Here is a 19367-nt window from a genome sequence, read left to right as displayed (position 1 = left end):
TCTTAAATATTGATGCCAGAGAAAGCACAGGGCGACCAATGACCTCTGCCACGGAAACGCCCCGGCACCTGCGATATCTCACGTGTGAGAAACATAACTAGCGTTGGCAGTGATAAGGACTGTACTGAGAAAAAGGGTGCGAAACCATGAAAGTCTCTTGCAAGGAATGGCACTACGCTCAGACGGACCATAAAACAACATTGTCCAGTCCAAGAACTAGAGACAAAGAAACAGAGAGAGAGAGACACACAGACACAGACAGACAGACAGACAGACAGACAGACAGACAGAATCTCATCCCGTTACACAAGTTTCTTTTAATCTACATGTAGATCAAGCCGAGAGGCAGTATTCATAAACTTACGGTGTTTTTAGTCTGGTGTCTGGTGTTAAAAATGTGTAAGTTTTATACCTTTGCTTGGCTAGAAAAATGAACTATTAATTATTTTGCAGTTGCATGTGAACGGTAATGATCGAAGCGTTGGACTGATTTTAGCTGTGCATCTGTAACTGTAAGACTTTAGATTTTGGATATTAGTGTTTATGAAAAACATGGAGAGTTCAAAGATGTCAGGTTTAGAGGTTATCACTTACTTCGAGTTATGAATGCTCGCGTCATGTTAGCTTACAGGTATGGCTTCTACAATTCTCCGTCGACAGAATGTTTCATATTGCTTCTGAAGTTGGGGCGGGGATGTAGCTCAGTCGGTAGCGCGCTGGATTTGTATCCAATTGGCCGCTGTCAGCGTGAGTTCGTCCCCACGTTCGGCGAGAGATTTATTTCTCAGAGTCAACTTTGTGTGCAGACTCTCCTCGGTGTCCGAACACCCCCGTGTGTACACGCAAGCACAAGACCAAGTGCGCACGAAAAAGATCCTGTAATCCATGTCAGAGTTCGGTAGGTTATAGAAACACGAAAATACCCAGCATGCTTCCTCTGAAAACGGCGTATGGCTGCCTAAAATAATGGCGGGGTAAAAAAAACGGTCATACACATGAAATTCCACTCGTGCAAAAAACATGAGTGTACGTGGGAATTTCAGTCCACGAACGCAGAAGAAGAAGAAGCTTCTGAAGTTATTGTGATTTGGCTTTTTGGTTTAGTTAATATTATACACAGCAACACAACTGTGATTTTGCAGAACCTGGTGCTTTTAGCATGCCTCCTCTATATATATGTACATCTTCTTCTTCTTCTTCTTCGTTCGTGGGCTGAAACTCCCACGTACACTCGTGTTTTTTTGCACGAGTGGAATTTTACGTGTATGACCGTTTTTTACCCCGCCATTTAGGCAGCCATACGCCGCTTTCGGAGGAAGCATGCTGGGTATTTTCGTGTTTCTATAACCCACCGAACTCTGACATGGATCACAGGCTCTTTTTCGTGCGCACTTGGTCTTGTGCTTGCGTGTACACACGGGGGTGTTCGGACACCGAGGAGAGTCTGCACACAAAGTTGACTCTGAGAAATAAATCTCTCGCCGAACGTGGGGACGAACTCACGCTGACAGCGGCCAACTGGATACAAATCCAGCGCGCTACCGACTGAGCTACGTCCCCGCCCATATATATGTACATAACATTGTTCACAATATTAGAGAGTTATGTCCATAACCTACTATTCTTGTTTCTTTATTCAGAGTTTTGGAACGTTAGCAACCCCCCGCGGGTTAGGGGGAGTCCCATATTGGTTGGGACGAGAAAGAATTTACCCGATGCTACCCAGCATGTCGTAAGAGGCGACTGACGGTTCTGTTTCTCCTTTTACCCTTGTTAAGTGTTTCTTGTATAGAATATAGTCAATGTTTGTAAAGATTTTAGTCAAGCAGTATGTAAGAAATGTTAAGTCCTTTGTACTTGAAACTTGCATTCTCCCAGTAAGGTAATACATTGTACTACGTTGCAAGCCCCTGGAACAATTTTTTGATTACTGCTTTTGTGAACAAGAAACAATTAACAAGTGGCTCTATCCCATCTCCCCCCTTTCCCCTATCCCATCTCCCCCCTTTCCCCGTCGCGATATAACCTTGAATGGTTGAAAACGACGTTAAACACCAAATAAAGAAAGAAAGGAACGTTAGCAGCTGTCTATCTGTTTTGGGATTACAGTATTTTGCGATCAGCGTGACCCAACCTAATCAGATCTCCTTGAATGAAACCTAATTCAGTAATTGTGGCTTTTGCCCACACACTTTTGTCACATTTGTTGCATTTGGTGGGCTGTTATACAAAGTACTGTTTGCATCATTATGCCTTCCAGTGCACGAGCCGAGCCGTTAATTTAGGTCAAGTTGACAGATGGCAACAAAATAGCACACAATCATATTTCTCATTCTTGCCTTGCTTTCAGCTGTTCAGTGTGTCACAGTCCCGGAGGAGAAGTGATAGTTAGTTATAAGAAGTCTTATATCGCGCGCGTATCTCCAGACTCGGACTCAAGGCGCAGGGATCTATTTATGCCGTGTGAGATGGAATTTTTTTACACAATACATCATGCATTATCGACCAGCAGATCGCAGCCATTTCGGCGCATATCCTATTTTCACGGCCTATTATTCCAAGTCACACGGGTATTTTGGTGGACATTTTTTTTATCTATGCCTATACAATTTTGCCAGGAAAGACCCTTTTGTCAATCGTGGGATCTTTAACGTGCACACCCCAATGTAAGTGTACACGAAGGGACCTCGGTTACTCGTCTCATCCGAAAGACTAGCACTTGAACCCACCACCTAGGTTAGGAAAGGGGGGAGAAAATTGCTAACGCCCTGACCCAGGGTCGAACTCGCAACCTCTCGCTTCCGAGCGCAAGTGCGTTACCACTCGGCCACCCAGTGAGGTGAGGTGCGTGGCGAACAGCATGAGACATAGACATCAAAACAAAACAAACGAAGAATGAAAAATAACAAACGAGAAAGAATAAACATTAACCAGACTTTGTTTACAAATTGAAGATAGAAAAAAAACCTACCTAAACCCAACCTAAGAGAGAAAAGCCTACGAAAAGAAATATCTAACGAAAGGAAAGAAAGATTTAATAAGAACATAGAAGTGTTAGCCTAATTACCTAAGAATCTTACCACATACCCTACTGCACATCCACACCTGCAGTCGCTGTCCTGCCCTGCACTGTACTTACATAGCTCACACACACGTCATTCACAAACCATTCAACCAAGACTATAAACTAATTCACGTGCATCCCGAATCTCTCGTCACATTAGCGTACTCTGACTCAGCACATTCATACCCAGTTCGTTCCTAAACACTAATAGTATGCTATGCTATGCTATGCTAACTTTCTATTTTCTGTCCCCAGTACTTATAGTGACTATTTTGGAACAAGGAAGGAAAGGAAAGGAAACACAGGTTTCTTTTATTTTGATGTACATGTAGATCAAGCTGAGAGGCAGTATCAATAAACTTAAAGTATTTTTTGTCTGGTGTCTGGTGTTAAAAATGTGTAAGTTTAATTTATACCTTTGCTTGGCTAGAAAATTAATGAGCTATTAGTTTGCAGCTGCATGTGAACGGCAATTAATGATCAAAGCATTAGACTGATTTTAGCTGTGCATCTGTAAGACTTTAGATTACACAGAGCTCTGAAAATGGACATGGAATATAATTTAGAGAATGGGAATTTTCCCTGCAAGTAATCATTTTGTACAATTATATTTTTTCTTGGTTCAGAAGACAGTGTATACAGGGCTCAGGTTTTTAGTTTTATCATCAGAGCAAAATCCTTCCAGGTCTTTGAAAATTGAAATATTTAGATTTCCTGTCGTAGAACTGTGAAAAGTACATTGATGATACTAATTCCCAATGTTCTGTTGAGGAAGAAGAAACGGCCTAGATGGGCGCGAGGCACTTACCCTAACATAAAACATTTGTTCGGTTACCGGAGTCTCTCAAGTATAAAAAGAATATACAAAGAAGCAGAAATGTCCAAGATATAGGACCCAAAACCAGGTATTATACTGCTGCTTCTTGCCTGACAAAACGACATGGAGTGGTTTGCAAAGGAACCTCAGTGGTTATAGGTATTTATACTTCTGGTTAGCAACGCTTTGAGGTACAACGTACCATGGATAAAAGATTTACCAACTTAATACATTTAATGAGACTCTTAAATTAAACACTTAGAAGACTGTTCTTCTCAAGGGCCACGTAAATTATTCACTTGGGAATAAACAAGATCTATACCGGCACGGTTGGTCTAGTGGTAAGGCGTCCGCCCCGTGATCGGGAGGTCGTGGGTTCGAACCCCGGCCGGGTCATACCAAAGACTTTAAAATTGTCAATCTAGTGGCTGCTCCGCCTGGCGTCTGGCATTATGGGGTTAGTGCTAGGACTGGTTGGTCCGGTGTCAGAATAATGTGACTGGGTGAGACATGAAGCCTGTGCTGCGACTTCTGTCTTGTGTGTGGCGCACGTTATATGTCAAAGCAGCACCGCCCTGATATGGCCCTTCGTGGTCGGCTGGGCGTTAAGCAAACAAACAAACAAACAAACAATTAAACAAGATCTATAACAAATATACACATTACAGGCATTCATGAAAACAAGAACACATCAATTACTGTTAAACAGCAAACTGTGAGTGTGCCAGTGTTGTGTTTGGTTTAATTTTTTAAGTTTAAGTTTTGAGCATGAAATTTACTCAGATGAGCGATAGAAACAAGTTTGTTTCTTCTTAAGTACGGAGGTTACTTAATGTGATAAAAGGACACCACTAGGTAAGTCAGATGTGTCCCTTATACTGTCAAACCTGTTATAACAACCCAAGGACCTACCAAAAGTGGTAGTTTATAGACAGGTGGTCGTTATAGAAGGTGAAAACAATCATCGTCTGGGATCCTCTTAGGTGGTCGTAATGGGCAAGTGGTCGTAATGGGCAGGTGGTCGCAATGGGCAGGTGGTCGCAATCGAGAGCTGGTCACCAGAGCCGTTTCAATTGTATGTATAAATTGCAGATGCTTTTTCATGAGAGGTATATTTCAGAGAATTTAGTACTATACAAGGAGGTGTCCTTTTATTGGAGTGACCTCACAGTGCAGGTAACAGTCAAACCTGTCTAAAAAGACCACCCAAGGGACCAACCCAAAGTGGTCGCTATATAGACAGGTCAGGTCGCTAATGGAAAGGTGAATTATATAGAAGAAAAACTCTTCTGGTATCTTTGTGAGCAGGTGGTTGGTTTGGAGAGGAGGTTGCAATTGTAGGTTTGACTGTACCAGTCTGTGCAGTTGCAGTACGTAATACACATGTAAACTGTGTACACTTGGTGTTGCCTTCCCAGTAAGGACTGCTGTCAGCTCCAAAATGTAGGTGTTATCAAATTAAAGTGAAGTGAGCCACAAGCAAGCAGTATACATGACGGTAACATGTTTCAAATCTTAACCTAGTTTTTCTTGGCTGGTGTGTGTGTAATTTTCATGTTTCGTCTTGGCGCTGCTATCGGGAGGGTAACTGAGTTGTGTTTTGGGCCTTTGGGGAAAATCAATAATGTCAGGAGCTCTGCTATCTTGTGCTGCCAGGAAAACTACGATTTACATTTCAGAGTTACACGCTGACTTGCTAGGATCACGCAGTAATGGGTACGGTAATTTGCTGATTGCAGGATATAATACTTCCTTGCACTCAAAGTTTTTCCTCCCTTCACTTACTGTGTAATTAAGTTTAATACTTCTTGGTATGCGGTGGTTAGGAATGTACTGTTTGTATGTTAGATGTCAGTATAATGGACAGTGGTTTATGTTTATAAATCTTCAATAGCATAAGTTGAGTTTTTAATTTTAAGGCATTGCAGATACGCTAACACAATTAGTGGGTGCTTTCTTTTCCTTCCTTTTTCTTCTTAGAAGGGGAAGCTAATGTTATATTATCATTAAAAAAAAATATGACAGCATTGTTTAATCGTTTGTAATATTTCCTCAAAAGTCTTGTTATTAATAAATATTTAGAATGCTCAGTGGTGGCTAATTGTTTCAGAGCAATACATGTGTAAGATCATGAATATATACATACATACATAGGGTATCCTTATGTGGGTGAATTTAACTACAAACAAACCAAGAGGTGTGCATGGTTTCCACATAGCCGGACATTCAAAAGCGGTCAGCAAGCAATAATTAGTAATTAATTCTTAGTAGTTAGCATGTGCCCAGCAGAGGCCTGATTTTCATGACTGTGATTCAAATTGCAGGCAGCGTTGACTTTGTGCTTGCGTAGTTGGTGTTGTTTGATGCCAGAATAGACCAGACATCGACAGTGTTCATTGTGGATTTGTGAAGATTATAATCTGAACATGCCAGCTTTGTCTTGTCAGACAAGTGACCGTTTGCACAGCTAGTTCATCTGCTGCACTGCACATTCAAATTTGAGAAACCATTTGGATTGTTATCAGAATATTTCTCGAATGTGCCTTATCACTCTTTGTGGGGATTAATTTTTAAAAATGTCTGGCTATGAGCCTTCCTTCTCTGTGTTGAAATTTATTTTAAGTCGTCTGAAAAAGTCATGGATGGGAAAGCTACAATACTCATGGATAAAACAAATCTTGGCAGGAGAGATGAACAGTTGAGTTTTGAATGGATGCATCAGTTGATAAGGATGAGCCTAGGGCGCTTGCTACTGACAGTTAAGCTTGATACATGTTACGTACCTGCTGTGTTGTATGAATTAATATCTTCGAAAAGTTGTACCCTAATGTGGAGACGTTGTCTTTTTCAATGAAAGACCTGAGGGAATACATTTTTTTCTTTACAATTTCATGCAAATTTTGTTCATTTTTCTCTCAGAAAATCAGATCATACAGAGTCTTGTCAGACTGGGAAGATTTGTTTGTAGAGCACTGGCCTGGAACGAGTCTTCTTCAGCAAATGCTGAATGGCTGAATAGTATTTTGCAGCGAAATTTTTTATTAATTGCATGCACTGAAATGTGTTGCCAGATGAAGCAGAGGACAGCACGGAACTCATTGCAGACCTGAAAAAACGTCTACAAGAGAATAGGAATGATATACAGGTGAGTCTTTCAAGTCCTGTACTCTATTTCTAGTCTGTAAATTAGAGTGATGATATTAAGAAGAAGAAGAATTTAATCCGCCATATAGCATAAGCCATTTGTATTTGACCTGGTGTGGAAACAATCATACATCCATACACTCCTTGCATTTACGATACAATAAAAAAAAATTAAAGTCCAAAAGGCTAACATTACTACAATAATGTTTGATGTTTATACAAAATAACACTGTGTTCAAGATCTATAAATGTTGTTGCTCTTGTTGAAATGACTTAAGTAAATTGGTCAGATGTGTGTGTGGAGCCTGTATGATTTTAAGTTAGATGTTAACTGCAATTAGGATTTTACTTAATTCTGTTTTCTGTGCTATTGATAGATATACTGTTTAGTTTTACAAATAGTCATTTATGTTTAGTAATAAATCGGTAAGATTGTAATACAGGAAAACATTGACATTGTGATTCATATAATAACAGAGAGCTCAGGCTAATAGTAAGCAAAAATACTAGTATGATGATTTGAAGGTTGTGTGTTTTATATGCGATCCAGATGTAAATTTTTCAATTTCACAATTTTTGTCTTTCATGCCCGCAGTGACAATGTGTTTTCAGTTTAGAATGTTCATCTTCTGCTGCTGGAATTTTCTTATAAACTTGATCAGTTGATTCCCAGTATCAGACAGAAGTTCTGCACATAATTTTAACTTTGGGTAGTGGTTAGAGTATTATAACTCAGGGTGGCTCATAGATAATACCAGTTTTGTAGCAATGTAGATCTGGTCTGTTTTAAAGTTATTCAAAGAACTTATGTCAAATAGGGACTTTAGAAAATTTCTCATCAAATTCTGTAACTTCTGCAGCACTAGCTGTCAGCTACAGAGAAAGCGAGAGAAAAATACTTTTAGAACTGTTGTGGCCAGTAGGCTTGCACAGTGCTGAAAGGTAAATGATAGGCTAAGGTGTCATCTCACTAGGGCGACAGCTTGTGCTGGCAACAGTCATTTTACTGGGACACCTGCTGCCTCCCCTTCCCTAAACACACTGTATGTCTGCCTGCCATGTTTCACACTCTCTTCCCCTCTCCCTCTCATTCACTCTCACAGATACAAGTTTACCTGTAATATACTGGTAAAGGGTTATTTCCACCACCAGTAATACATCCGCTTGCTAAGCTGCCTGTGATAGTGTTTCTCCACATGTGTGTTAGTGTGTGTGTATGTGTGTTACATCTGTTGGGTCTTAAAAGCCATCATTGATGAGTGTCTGTGTTTAGAGCTAAATGCTGTGGTGTGGTTCTGCGTGGGATTTCTGATGTCTGCTGAAAGCGAGAAGTATATATGGCGCAGTGATGGTGGTCAAAGTTTGAACTGGAATGATGTACGTTGCTATCCTGGAAGCCGCCTGTGGTTTTAATTATTTCTGTTCACACTTAGTTAACCTTTTTGGTGTCCTTGTTTGAGATCGGAGTCAGTGCAGTGATGGTGGTCAAAGTTTGAACTTGAATGATGTACGTTGCTCTCGTGGAAGCTGCCTGTGGTTTTAATTATTTCTGTTCACACATGATAACCTTTTGGTGTCCTTGTTTGAGATCCGAGTGACAAACAGTCCAATTATTAGTTCAAGGTCTGGTGTCACAGCTTTTGGGGTATAATTATCAAAAACCGTTGTCTTAATTTACAGAAAACAATTTCATAAACAAATTTCAAGTTTCCAGTTATAGAAGGGAAAAAAAAAGATTCTGGTGGGTCACCAATATCAGAAAAACTTTGAATGAAAATATATCTGTTCTAGTTTTCACATATCAGACCTTCTAAATTTTATCCTAGCTATTATTTCAGCACATAATTGTATCTGTCAGGCATCTAGGGTCATGGGGACTCATAAAACCCTGACTCACAATGTTTGTAATTGGTACTGTTTGTGTTTGTAATATGTACATGCACGGCCTCTAGCCTGTGGTAGCAGCTTGAATCCAAACTGCTTTTGGCAGACTTTCATCCAGACCTGCATAGTCATGTGAGATTTATTGTTCTCACGTTAAAACAAACTGTCAGCAAGACAAAGGGCAGATGTACGTCACGTGCAGTCATAACTGATCTGCGCAGTCAGTGCCTGTTTACAACAAAATGTCTACAACACTGATACTGTGTCTGTTGTGGTGATCCTCTGTGGTTAAAAGCAGAGTGTTAGAGGTTTATTTCCAAGTTGAAGTGGAGCGTACATAATACAGTGAATTGTTTTTGAGAGTGTAATATATGATCTGTTGAGTGACTCATCACTGCTTTCAGCATGGATGTAGATAATGTACTGTTTTGTCCCACAGAATCGTATTAATGAGCTTAATAGCTTAGCATGGAGAACTCGGTCATTCACATACGAGAAAGCCTGGCAAATCTTGTTGACTGTGGGATGAATGTATGAAACAACATAGGAGCATACCCAGGTTAAAGACATTTACTGACTTTGAAAAGCATTTTTTTTTTCATAGATTAATTTCATTTTATCGATGAGAGTGAAACACAAAGGAGAAGAGTCTGTAGTGTTATGAAAAACTGAATATGGAGATGACAGTGTTAGGAGTTTAACATTGTGTTAGCAGCTGGACAGTTGAATCAATTAAGGCCATGTTGTATCCTCGATTATTCAGTTACACGTGTGATGTGCATGTAGTCGCACACTTTCTTTATTTGGTGTTTAACGTCGTTTTCAACCACGAAGGTTATATCGCGACAGAGTCGCACACTACATATGGTCAGTTCAGATGGAAAATCACAATTTTCATGCTAACTTTTATTAGATAACTGGTGTCGTGACATTGAATATTCATATAAACAAATACACATAATAATATATGTGTATACCATCCTGATTCAGCCCTCAGATGAATCTCAATTTTATACGCCCTGGTCATGCAAAAAGTGAACACTTTACTGGACATGTTGAGAAGTCAATACTCCTGACCGTGACGAATAAAAGGTTACCTACATGAATCTGTGAAATATTCATCATCATGACTTGAATTCAAACAAGTGTTTTGTTCATCATGAAGACTACAGTTTTAAAGTGTTGCAAAATCCGGAAACCAGGATATGTCAGTCACACGTGCTAGTACGACGTACTGTGGAATTAATGAGGATCAGGACAGACTGCTGAGGGCTGTTGCGTGTCCAGTGTTTCATTATAATTTCATTTACGGTACGCGCTACAGCTGACCCTCGGCAAGAAAACTCTGACTGTTACTTTCAGAAAAAAACATGAAGATCATGGTCTTTGGGACCTACAAACTAAGTTCACCTTTGAACCTTCTGTGTCTCACAGTGTGTTTCTGAGTTCCCCCAAAAATGAGATGCGGCGGATCTGATGCTCTGGTTCGTTGTGGGTTTTGTACAGAGTGTGAACACTGTGTATTATGAATCATTAACTCTTACTCGTTGTAGTGTTCTTGCTTTAGTTGGAGTGCTGGTACTTCTCATACACCTCTTGAGTTCTCCGGAGAATGAGATGCGGCGGATCTGATGCTCTGGTTCGTTGTGGATTTTGTACAGAGTGTGAACACTGTGTATTATGAATCATTAACTCTTCCTGGTAGTGTGCTTGCTTCAGTTGGAGTGCTGGTACTTCTCATACACCTCTTGTGTGCCATGAAGATTATGCCTTGTGGATTGTCGGAGACTTCTTCAGCGTGTTACCCCTGTTGAAATATGGCTCAGAAAATCACTTTATGAGTGAGCAATTATCAGATTCTGCTGCTCCACACACAAAATGAGAGGATTCACTGAAGAAATGAAGATCCCTTTCCTGTTTTGTTTTCCCTGCTTGGGTAAGAACTGGGTTTTAACTTCAAGATCCGAGGTTGTTTTTTGGGGGGGGTTGTTGGTTTGTTTTTCCCAAACATTTTCTGTTGTGGTGCCTGGTGGTTTGCGAGTATCATGAATGACCATGATATTTCTGTGGCTACAGAAAAAGAACTGTAAATGAATATCTCAGTAGCACCATTTAAATTGGGTCAGGTTTGATGTAGAATTGTCTGAACAGTTGTGGAGGTGATGGTTGCAACAGACTATATTACTTTCCCGTATAAAAGACACATACACACAAAATTGAAACTGCACGTGAGAGGCAGAGATCATGTCATTTTATAAGGAACAGTTGTTTTAATTTTCATAATTAGCTGTATCGTAATCATTTCAGCCCTACAAAATGAATTGCTGGTTTTGCACTGTTTGGCTTCCCGTTAACATTATCAGCCCGGTAGACTGTACGTGTGCCTTCAAGAAAAACAGAATAATATTGAGGTCTTTTTCATCAGCCACGGAAGTGTCAGTGTATATGACAGTTAATTTCTTTTGGGCCTGGGTTTCTGTTTGGTTGTGGCTTTGTTTCTTTCAGTGACTGAATTTATTAGACTCTCGCTTTCTCCATCCTCTCAAACTGTTCTTTTGATCAGAGCCGGTATCCATGTCCTACCCCCAAGGCACAAGAAGAGAAAGGCGATAAACATCTGCAACTGATTGTGTACTGTAATAACAGTAACTGTGTCATAATCGTCATTCTTCTTTTAACTCACCCTTCCAGGTCATCCTTGCATATTGTTTGTGACAATAAATCCCCATCAGCCAAGCCAGAAAAGCATACATTGACAAATAGAAGGTCTCGAAGACGGGCATGCACATATGTCTTTAAAACAACAAACACTCATGCACATGCAGTACACAAGACATTTAAGGCCTCCATGCACGCTTTCACCTGACTCTTGAACAGTGGTGGCAGCAGTGAAGGCAGTAAACAGGTAATCTTCATTAGTCAGTAGAGGTAATTCAGGCAGTCCGAGAACAGCTTTAGAAAAGTCGAGCAGAAAGTTTTACTTTTAGCAAATGAGCAGTGGAAGTGCTTTACACCCTGTGTTTGATGTGTCATAAAACACCTCCGCATGGAAGGGGTTTTGCAGCCAGCGCAGTGAAGTTAAAGAGGGAACATTTTCTTGGCTCGCGTGGCAGCAAGCAGGATGTCTCCAGACTGTTTAAGGAGTATTTAATCACATATTCTTACTCCAATTCTTATGAATGCATTGACTTTAGTCCCACATGCTAGATGTCGAAAAACCTCTCAAATTACCTGCCCTTAGTAGGGTGGTAACCAAGCTAAAAGCGACGCCATAGCCGTTGCTATGGCCTGACCTTGCTCGGTTACCCATAACACCCTGCGCACCACGTGAGCGCCAGCATCCGTAATGTTCATTCTCGACTTTCGACAACACACGGTGGACGTGTCCGAATTTCGCTCTCACTTTTGGCCTTCACATGCCTGCTCGTCCGTGAGACTAGCCGGTTCTTGGGGGTCTACCTGTCCGTCTACCTTTTGGGTGAGATCTTTCCTTTTTACGTTTGGAAATGTAAAGGTTGATAGCTTTGTTCTGAACACGCACGCAGATAATTTTTGTTCTGGGTGACTGTTTTCGCCGGTCTTAAAATGGCCGACAACAAAGCTAAACTGAGTGCGAGACTGGAAGGCGACAAGGCTCTTAGCCCAGTTAAGAAAGCTAAAGCTAAGGGTAAAGCCAAGAGCGTTGATTTGCCTATTATGCGGCTAGAAGATCCGGCAAATAGCACTTCGTTTGATGTTCCTATCCCTCCGAGGACGGGTTCCGTTCGCTCACAGCTCGCGTCCCCTGATGGGGGTGAGGAGCCGGGGCCTTCAGCCCTGGGCTCGTTGAAGTCCGAATTGTTTGATTTTATTTCTCAACAGTTTGCGTCTCGCTCTGGGGTCCCTCCTCTGCCTCCGGCGGTAGGGGATCCTTCCTCCCTGGCTCGGCTGGGGTCGTCGTCGTCGTCGACTATGGCGACTCCTGCGGATGGGGGGGGGTGGCCGGGCGGCCATTTCTTCTGCGCACTTGCTTGGTGCACCTGACCAGTTCGGGCCTTCCCTCTCTGCCTCTGGTAGTGCTGCGGTTGCGCTCGAACACTCTCTCCGTAAGGAGAGGGGGTCTGCTTCCTCTCTTTCTCTTCCCGCTCAGCTTGCTTTTAGCAACACTGCAGTGGGAAGTCAGCTCTCTCCCCTTGCGGGAGAGGGAGAGAGGGGGCATGGTAAGTCACAGCCTGGGTTTGGTCCCACCTTGTCCCACTGGGGGCAGGGGGCTGTGTCAGCTTCTCACTCTTTCCCACCCACTGGGCGGGACTGGGTGGGGGCTGGTGTAGCGGCTCACCCTTTCTCGCCCGCCGGGCATGATCGGGTGTCCGCTGTTGGACTGGCGTCTCAGTCAGTGCCGCTATTGTCCACTGCTAGCAGCCGCCCCTCTCCCCAGCAGGGGTGGTGGGGTGGTGGGGCAACGGGACTACAGCAGGTTGACGGGTGGGGGCGGCCTTTCACGGTCTCGACTCTCACTCAGTCTTACCCCTCGCAGGGTTCGCTTGCTGCAGCTACGAGCCAACTCCCACCGCTTGCAGCGGGCGGGGTAGCTCAGACTGGCCAGACCGGTTTTGACTGTTGGGGCCAAGCGCCCGGTCATCGGTCTACCAACAATGGGCCTGGCGCGGCTTTGTCGGGTGGCCCCCTCCCCCCGCCTTCTTGGCGGGCCTCTGTGCCTACTGTCTACCCTTCTACCCCAGTGGGGCAGGGGGGGGATGGTGGGTGGCAAGCGGGATCGGGTCACGCTTTTGTTGCTCCTGTGTCCCCTCCTGTGTACAGTGATACTGTAGAGGCTGGGGATTCGGATTCTTCTGTGGAAGATGAGGAGTTTGTAGCCTTGCCTTTTGGCTTTAGGCAAGCCATGAGAAGAGCGGCTTGTGTGGCAGCTCGTTACTTTCCGGAGGGGGTGGTGGATTCAGGACAGGATGTCTCTTTTCCACCATCCGCGGCGAATGATTTTCGGCCTTCGCAGGAGAGTTCACAATCGTTTCGTTTTGTGGAATCGCCTGCCGTGGCTTATCACATGTCGCAACTTTTGGCTCGACCGGCCCCTCAGGGCAGCGGTCTGTCGCCAACTCCTTTCCCTTTGTTGCATGCTCATGATACAGCGCCTGCTTCAGCCGATCCATGGCTAGCGTCTAACGCGCAGGCCACTGCTTTTTCGCCGTTAGTGCAGAAAAAGCTGGACTGGAACGTGAAGTCAAGGAACTTTGTTCAGACTTTTGCTTTGCCGAGGGCAACTTTGCCAATTCCGCCGGAGTTGCTTGCCTTGTTGCCAAAGCAACCTTCTGCTAAGGAAGGGGTCTCGTTCTCGGACGCTTCTCTCTCCTCTCTGGAGGAGATTGGGCGTCTTGATCTTGAATTGGCTTCTATGGCAGAGTCTTTGCTCCGAGCTCTTACTCGAGCTGTTGCTGGCTCTTTGGAGCCATTTAGACTCAGGGAAGACGCCTCAGCCAGTGACATCTCCATACTTCTTGCTGCTTTGGGGATGGTGAATTCTGAGAGGATGAGCATTTCAGCGAGGCTGTATGCTCATGCTGTCTTTTCACGGCGTGATTTGCTGCTTTCTCAAGCAGGTTTTTCCCAGCAGTCCACTGTGGACTCGCTTCGTTCCTCGCCTTTTGTTGAGGGCTCTCTCCTGGGTAGAGTAGCCCTGGATGCAAGGCAGCGGGAAGTTCAGGAGGCTAAAGACAGACATCTCGTTGGGATTTCGTTTAAAGTCCCAAAGAAATCTCAGTCTTCTTCTAGGCCTTTCTGGAGCAAGAAGCCGCCCAACGCCTCTCGTCCTAAGGAACAGGGAGATAAGGGCGCACCAGCTAAGGGTGCTCCTTATCCTAAGAAACCCTCGTTCGGGAAGGGGAGGGGTGGGGCTCGAAAGCCCTCCCCCCAATGAGGCTCTCCCGATCACATCACCCCTGTTCCCCCCACTTTTGTGGTGGCGGGGGGCCCCACCAGGGCCATTTCCATGTGGCAGGCGTTAGTGCACAGCCAATGGATTTTGCGGGTGGTGCGATCGGGATTCCGGCTGCTGTGGGAGGGGGAAAAGGCTCCCTTGACCAGGGTTCCTCCTCCCTTTCGTTTTCCGGCCAGCCAAGAGGCCAGAGTGGCCATAGAGACGGAGGTCAGGTCTCTTTTGGCCAAAGAGGCTATAGAAGAGATTGTGGATCACTCCTCGCCGGGGTTTTACGGACGCCTGTTTGTTGTGCCCAAGGCGTCGGGCCGCTGGAGGCCTGTTCTCGATCTTTCGGTCTTGAACAAGTTTCTTCGGAAGATCAAGTTTCGTATGGAAACACCAGCTTCGGTCAGGGAGGCCCTACGCCGGGGAGATTGGGTGACTTCGGTGGATTTGACGGACGCCTACTTTCATATCCTTATGTATCAAGTGGACAGAAAGTGGCTCCGGTTCCGCTGGGGTCATCGGATCTTTCAATTCAGGGCTCTGCCCTTCGGGCTGTCCCTGGCCCCGTGGGTTTTCACTTTGGTGATCAGGCAGTTGGCCGCGCTGATCAGGCAAAGAGGTATTCGTCTACGGACGTACCTCGACGACTGGTTGATTCTGAGTCAGAGTCAATCAGTGTGCCACTTGAACACTCAGGTGGTGTTGAACCGGGCTCTGAGCCTGGGGTTCTCTGTGAACCAAGCGAAGTCGGAATTGACTCCCTCGCAGAGGTTTGTTTACCTCGGTATGGCGTTCGACACTGTCGCTTGGACGGTCCGGCCTACGCAGGAGAGGATTCAGAAGCTTCATGCTCTCATTTTGGCTGTGGCTGGCAGCCAGCAAGCTTCGGTGAGGGTCCTTACCTCGATTCTGGGCCAAATGGAATCTATGGCAACTCTGGTTCCCTTAGGAAGGGTGTACAAGAGGCCTTTCCAGGCTGCGCTCAGCTCTCTCTGGGAGCCGGCTTCGCAGGATTGGGACAAAATCGTCTCCACGCAGGGATGGTTCAGTCACGCGACTGCTCGGTGGTTGGACCTAGACTGGATCTCTCAGGGGGTCCCCATCTCTCTGCCCCCTCCGGACATAGACCTGTTTACAGATGCGTCTATGGCTGGGTGGGGGGCTCACATCGGAGGCCAGGCGGCCTCCGGTCTTTGGACTCAGGCCCAGCGTCTTTGGCATATCAATCGCCTGGAGTTGGAGGCGGTTTCCCTCGGTTTGCTTGCGTTTCTCCCTCTGGTGGGCGGCAGACATGTCCGGTTGCACACGGACAATACCACTGTCGCTGCCTACATCAACAAGCAGGGAGGAGCTCGGTCGTTTTCCCTGTCAGACAGGGCGTGCGAGGTTCTGGTGTGGTGCCACTCGCATCGGATCATGATCTCAGCAGAGTTTCTGCCGGGCAAGCTCAACGCTCTGGCGGATGCGCTCAGCAGGTCCTCTCAGGTGTTGCACACCGAATGGACGATCACTCATGGGGCGCTCCAACGCCTGTGGGCACAGGTGGAGAAGCCCATGATCGATCTATTCGCAACGAGGTTTTCAAAGAGACTTCCCATTTTCGTGTCTCCCTTTCCGGACACGGAAGCTTGGGCGAGCAATGCGTTGGAGATCTCGTGGAGCGGCCTTCAGGCCTACGCTTATCCTCCCTTTCCTCTGCTCAGCAGAGTGGTGAGGAAAGCCGAGCTGGATCGTCCGGAGCTCCTGCTGCTGGTAGCCCCCTGGTGGCCTTCCCAGCAGTGGTTTCCAGATCTGCTGTTGTTGGCAAAAGGAGTTCCGATCCCTCTAAATCTAGTGCGGGGAGAGCTCGTTCAGCCAAGGACAGGCATCCCGCACAGAGACCCGCAGGCCCTGCGCCTACACGTTTGGAGACTGTGAGGTCGGAACTGCGGAAATCTGGCGCTTCAGACGCTACGCTGGATTTGGTTTTTAAGGCGCATAGGTCCTCGACTGCGTCTGTGTATGCTTGCCATTGGGCTGCCTGGGCCAAGTGGTGTAGGGAGGCGGGGGTCAATGCTGTGGCCCCGCGCTCGTTACAGGTGGCAAATCATCTTCCTTTTTTGTCGGCTCAGGGCAGTTCGGCCTCTGCTCTGAGAGTCCGACGTTCTGCTATATCGGCTACTCTGAGACAGATAGGCAGATTGATTAACGTTAACGGAGTGATTGCTAGTGTGATCAAAGGGGCCGCTCTCCAGGAAGCGCAGAGACGGACCTCTGTCCCGGCATGGGACTTATTTTTGGTTTTAGAATATTTGCGTTCTGCGGCGTTTGAGCCTTTGCAGGCTGCTAGCCTGACTGAGTTAACACGCAAGACGGTTTTTCTGCTTCTTCTGGCTACTGCTCGGCGAGGCAGTGAGATACATGCCTTGTCGGGTTTGTCGGAAGACATCGCGTTTGAGCGAGATGGTTCAATGTCGCTTCATTTCCGGCCTGGGTTTCTCGCGAAAAATCAAAAGCCAGGCCAATCCCCGCCCGTGGTCCGAGTCCCCCCGCTTGGGACTATTCTAGCTTCGCACGATCCGGACTTAGCTAACTGCCCAGTTAGGGCCTTGAAGTCTTACTTGGCTCGCACTCAGTTGGTTAGGGCCAAAAGCCAAAAACTTTTGTTCATTTCATTGAACACGAAATATGACAGGGACATATCAAAATTGACCCTTACAAGATGGGTAGCAACCCTCATTAGACGAGCATATGAGTGGTGGCTCTCTCAGGAGAGGGGGGGGCGTTCAGTCCTTCCTCTGACATCAGCTCGAGTACATGAGGCCAGAGCCTGGGCGTCCTCTGTGGCCGTCTTACGTTCAGGGCGATTAAGCGATGTCTTGCAGACAGCTTACTGGAAGTCAGACGATGTCTTCATCAGCTTCTACCTTCGTGACATCTCTTGCACGCGACTGGATGGCTCCAGTGCTTTGCCGGCTTTGGTGGCTGCAGGGCAGGTGCTTGCAAGGACATAAGTAAGTTCCCTCCGCCTTTAGGAGGAATCTGCATTCATAAGAATTGGAGTAAGAATATGTGATTAAATCGAAAATTTTTAATTAAATTTTGATTTAATATAATATACTTACCCAATTCTTATAGTTAATACCCTCCCATCCGTCCCCGCTGGATTATGTCCTTGGGGGTTTGTTTGACTAATAGTCTCGAATGAACATTACGGATGCTGGCGCTCACGTGGTGCGCAGGGTGTTATGGGTAACCGAGCAAGGTCAGGCCATAGCAACGGCTATGGCGTCGCTTTTAGCTTGGTTACCACCCTACTAAGGGCAGGTAATTTGAGAGGTTTTTCGACATCTAGCATGTGGGACTAAAGTCAATGCATTCATAAGAATTGGGTAAGTATATTATATTAAATCAAAATTTAATTAAAAATTTTCGATTATTAAGCTGTGAGAGAGCTGAATGATGGCAGCAATAGAAGAAGAGCTTTAGCAAAGCAGCAGCAATAAAGCTGCTTGGGGGCATGATAGCAGTAGTGCAGCTTGCAGCAGCTGCATGGAGACACAACGCACCAGGTTTGTCTTCAACCTTTTGTTTCTTCCCCTCTCAAGAAATATGAACAGTCCAGGCAAGAACTGGAGGCCAAATTATTGGGCCTAGAGGAAGGGGAAGAGCGGTCAGAGACGACGGATAGCCTGCACTTTGTCAAAGACACTCTTCAAGGTCTTAGAGATGAAGAGAAGCGACTCAAAGGTCAGTGAGTTGTTATTGTAATCCTCGATACGAGTGACTTGCAGAGGACGTTGACCTTTGTAAGCGCATTGGATGAGAACGTAATGACGGTCTGTTAGATGACAAAAGCCAAACTTTCTTTGAAACGTTCTGGCTTTGCCAGTGCATGTCATTTGTTTTTTTGTGTTTTGTTCTTCATTTTTAATTTTCCATGTCATCTTTTAGTTTTGTTGTATTTGTTCTTTGTAATTAATACGCATATTTTAAATACAGATGCAGGAGCATGTATCAGTCTGTATTCTATAATAGAGTGTTATATGCTTGTGTTTTAACATAAAGTACAAACGTAACCATGTCACGGACAAGTGACAGCTGGCAAAATTAATACATGAACCAACCCACAGTTGCAAATGTTTTAACATTTCTGTGAATTTAGTTTTCTTCAATAGATGAATTCCAAAAATAACTCTGTCAGGTTTGTATGGGTTGTGGGAGAGTGACCTTTTCTTGCAAAACTTTGTACAAACATTGGAGGGGCCAATCACTAGCGAGGGGAGCGTCTCAAACACGTGGAAGCATTGGTTTTGCAAGAAAAGGTCACTCTTCCACAACATATACAAACTTAACGCAGTTATTTCCGAAAATCGTCTATTCCGGGTTATCTCAATTTTTTTAATGTCATCTTCAGGCAACCTTTTCCACGTCAGCCCGAGAGAGGAAAAGCTTGAAAAAGCCAAGCTTCTGGCAGAGCAGAGGGCAACTGATGAACAACTGCGCAGGGAAGAAGAAGAGAAAAGCGCGGCACAGGAGCGAACGAAACGACGAGAGAA

At 45.1% G+C, this 19367-nt stretch overlaps 1 protein-coding gene across 1 annotated transcript in view; it reads left to right on the top strand.

Moving 5' to 3' along the window:
* The window catches only part of LOC138971605 (dynamin-binding protein-like), a 65124-nt gene that overhangs the window by 21887 nt on the left and 23870 nt on the right, over window positions 1-19367 (top strand). Inside the window, exons 5-7 of the mRNA XM_070344363.1 lie at window positions 6953-7026; window positions 18417-18558; window positions 19226-19367. The exon at window positions 19226-19367 is cut by the window's right edge and continues 103 nt beyond it. Of these exons, the coding sequence (XP_070200464.1) occupies window positions 6953-7026; window positions 18417-18558; window positions 19226-19367 (358 nt within the window). The remainder of the gene's footprint in view (window positions 1-6952; window positions 7027-18416; window positions 18559-19225) is intronic.

Source organism: Littorina saxatilis, linkage group LG7, assembly GCF_037325665.1.
Source record: "Littorina saxatilis isolate snail1 linkage group LG7, US_GU_Lsax_2.0, whole genome shotgun sequence".
Taxonomy (NCBI): domain Eukaryota; kingdom Metazoa; phylum Mollusca; class Gastropoda; order Littorinimorpha; family Littorinidae; genus Littorina; species Littorina saxatilis.
Note: the sequence above shows the minus strand (reverse complement) of the source record. Positions and strands in the feature narration are given on the sequence as shown.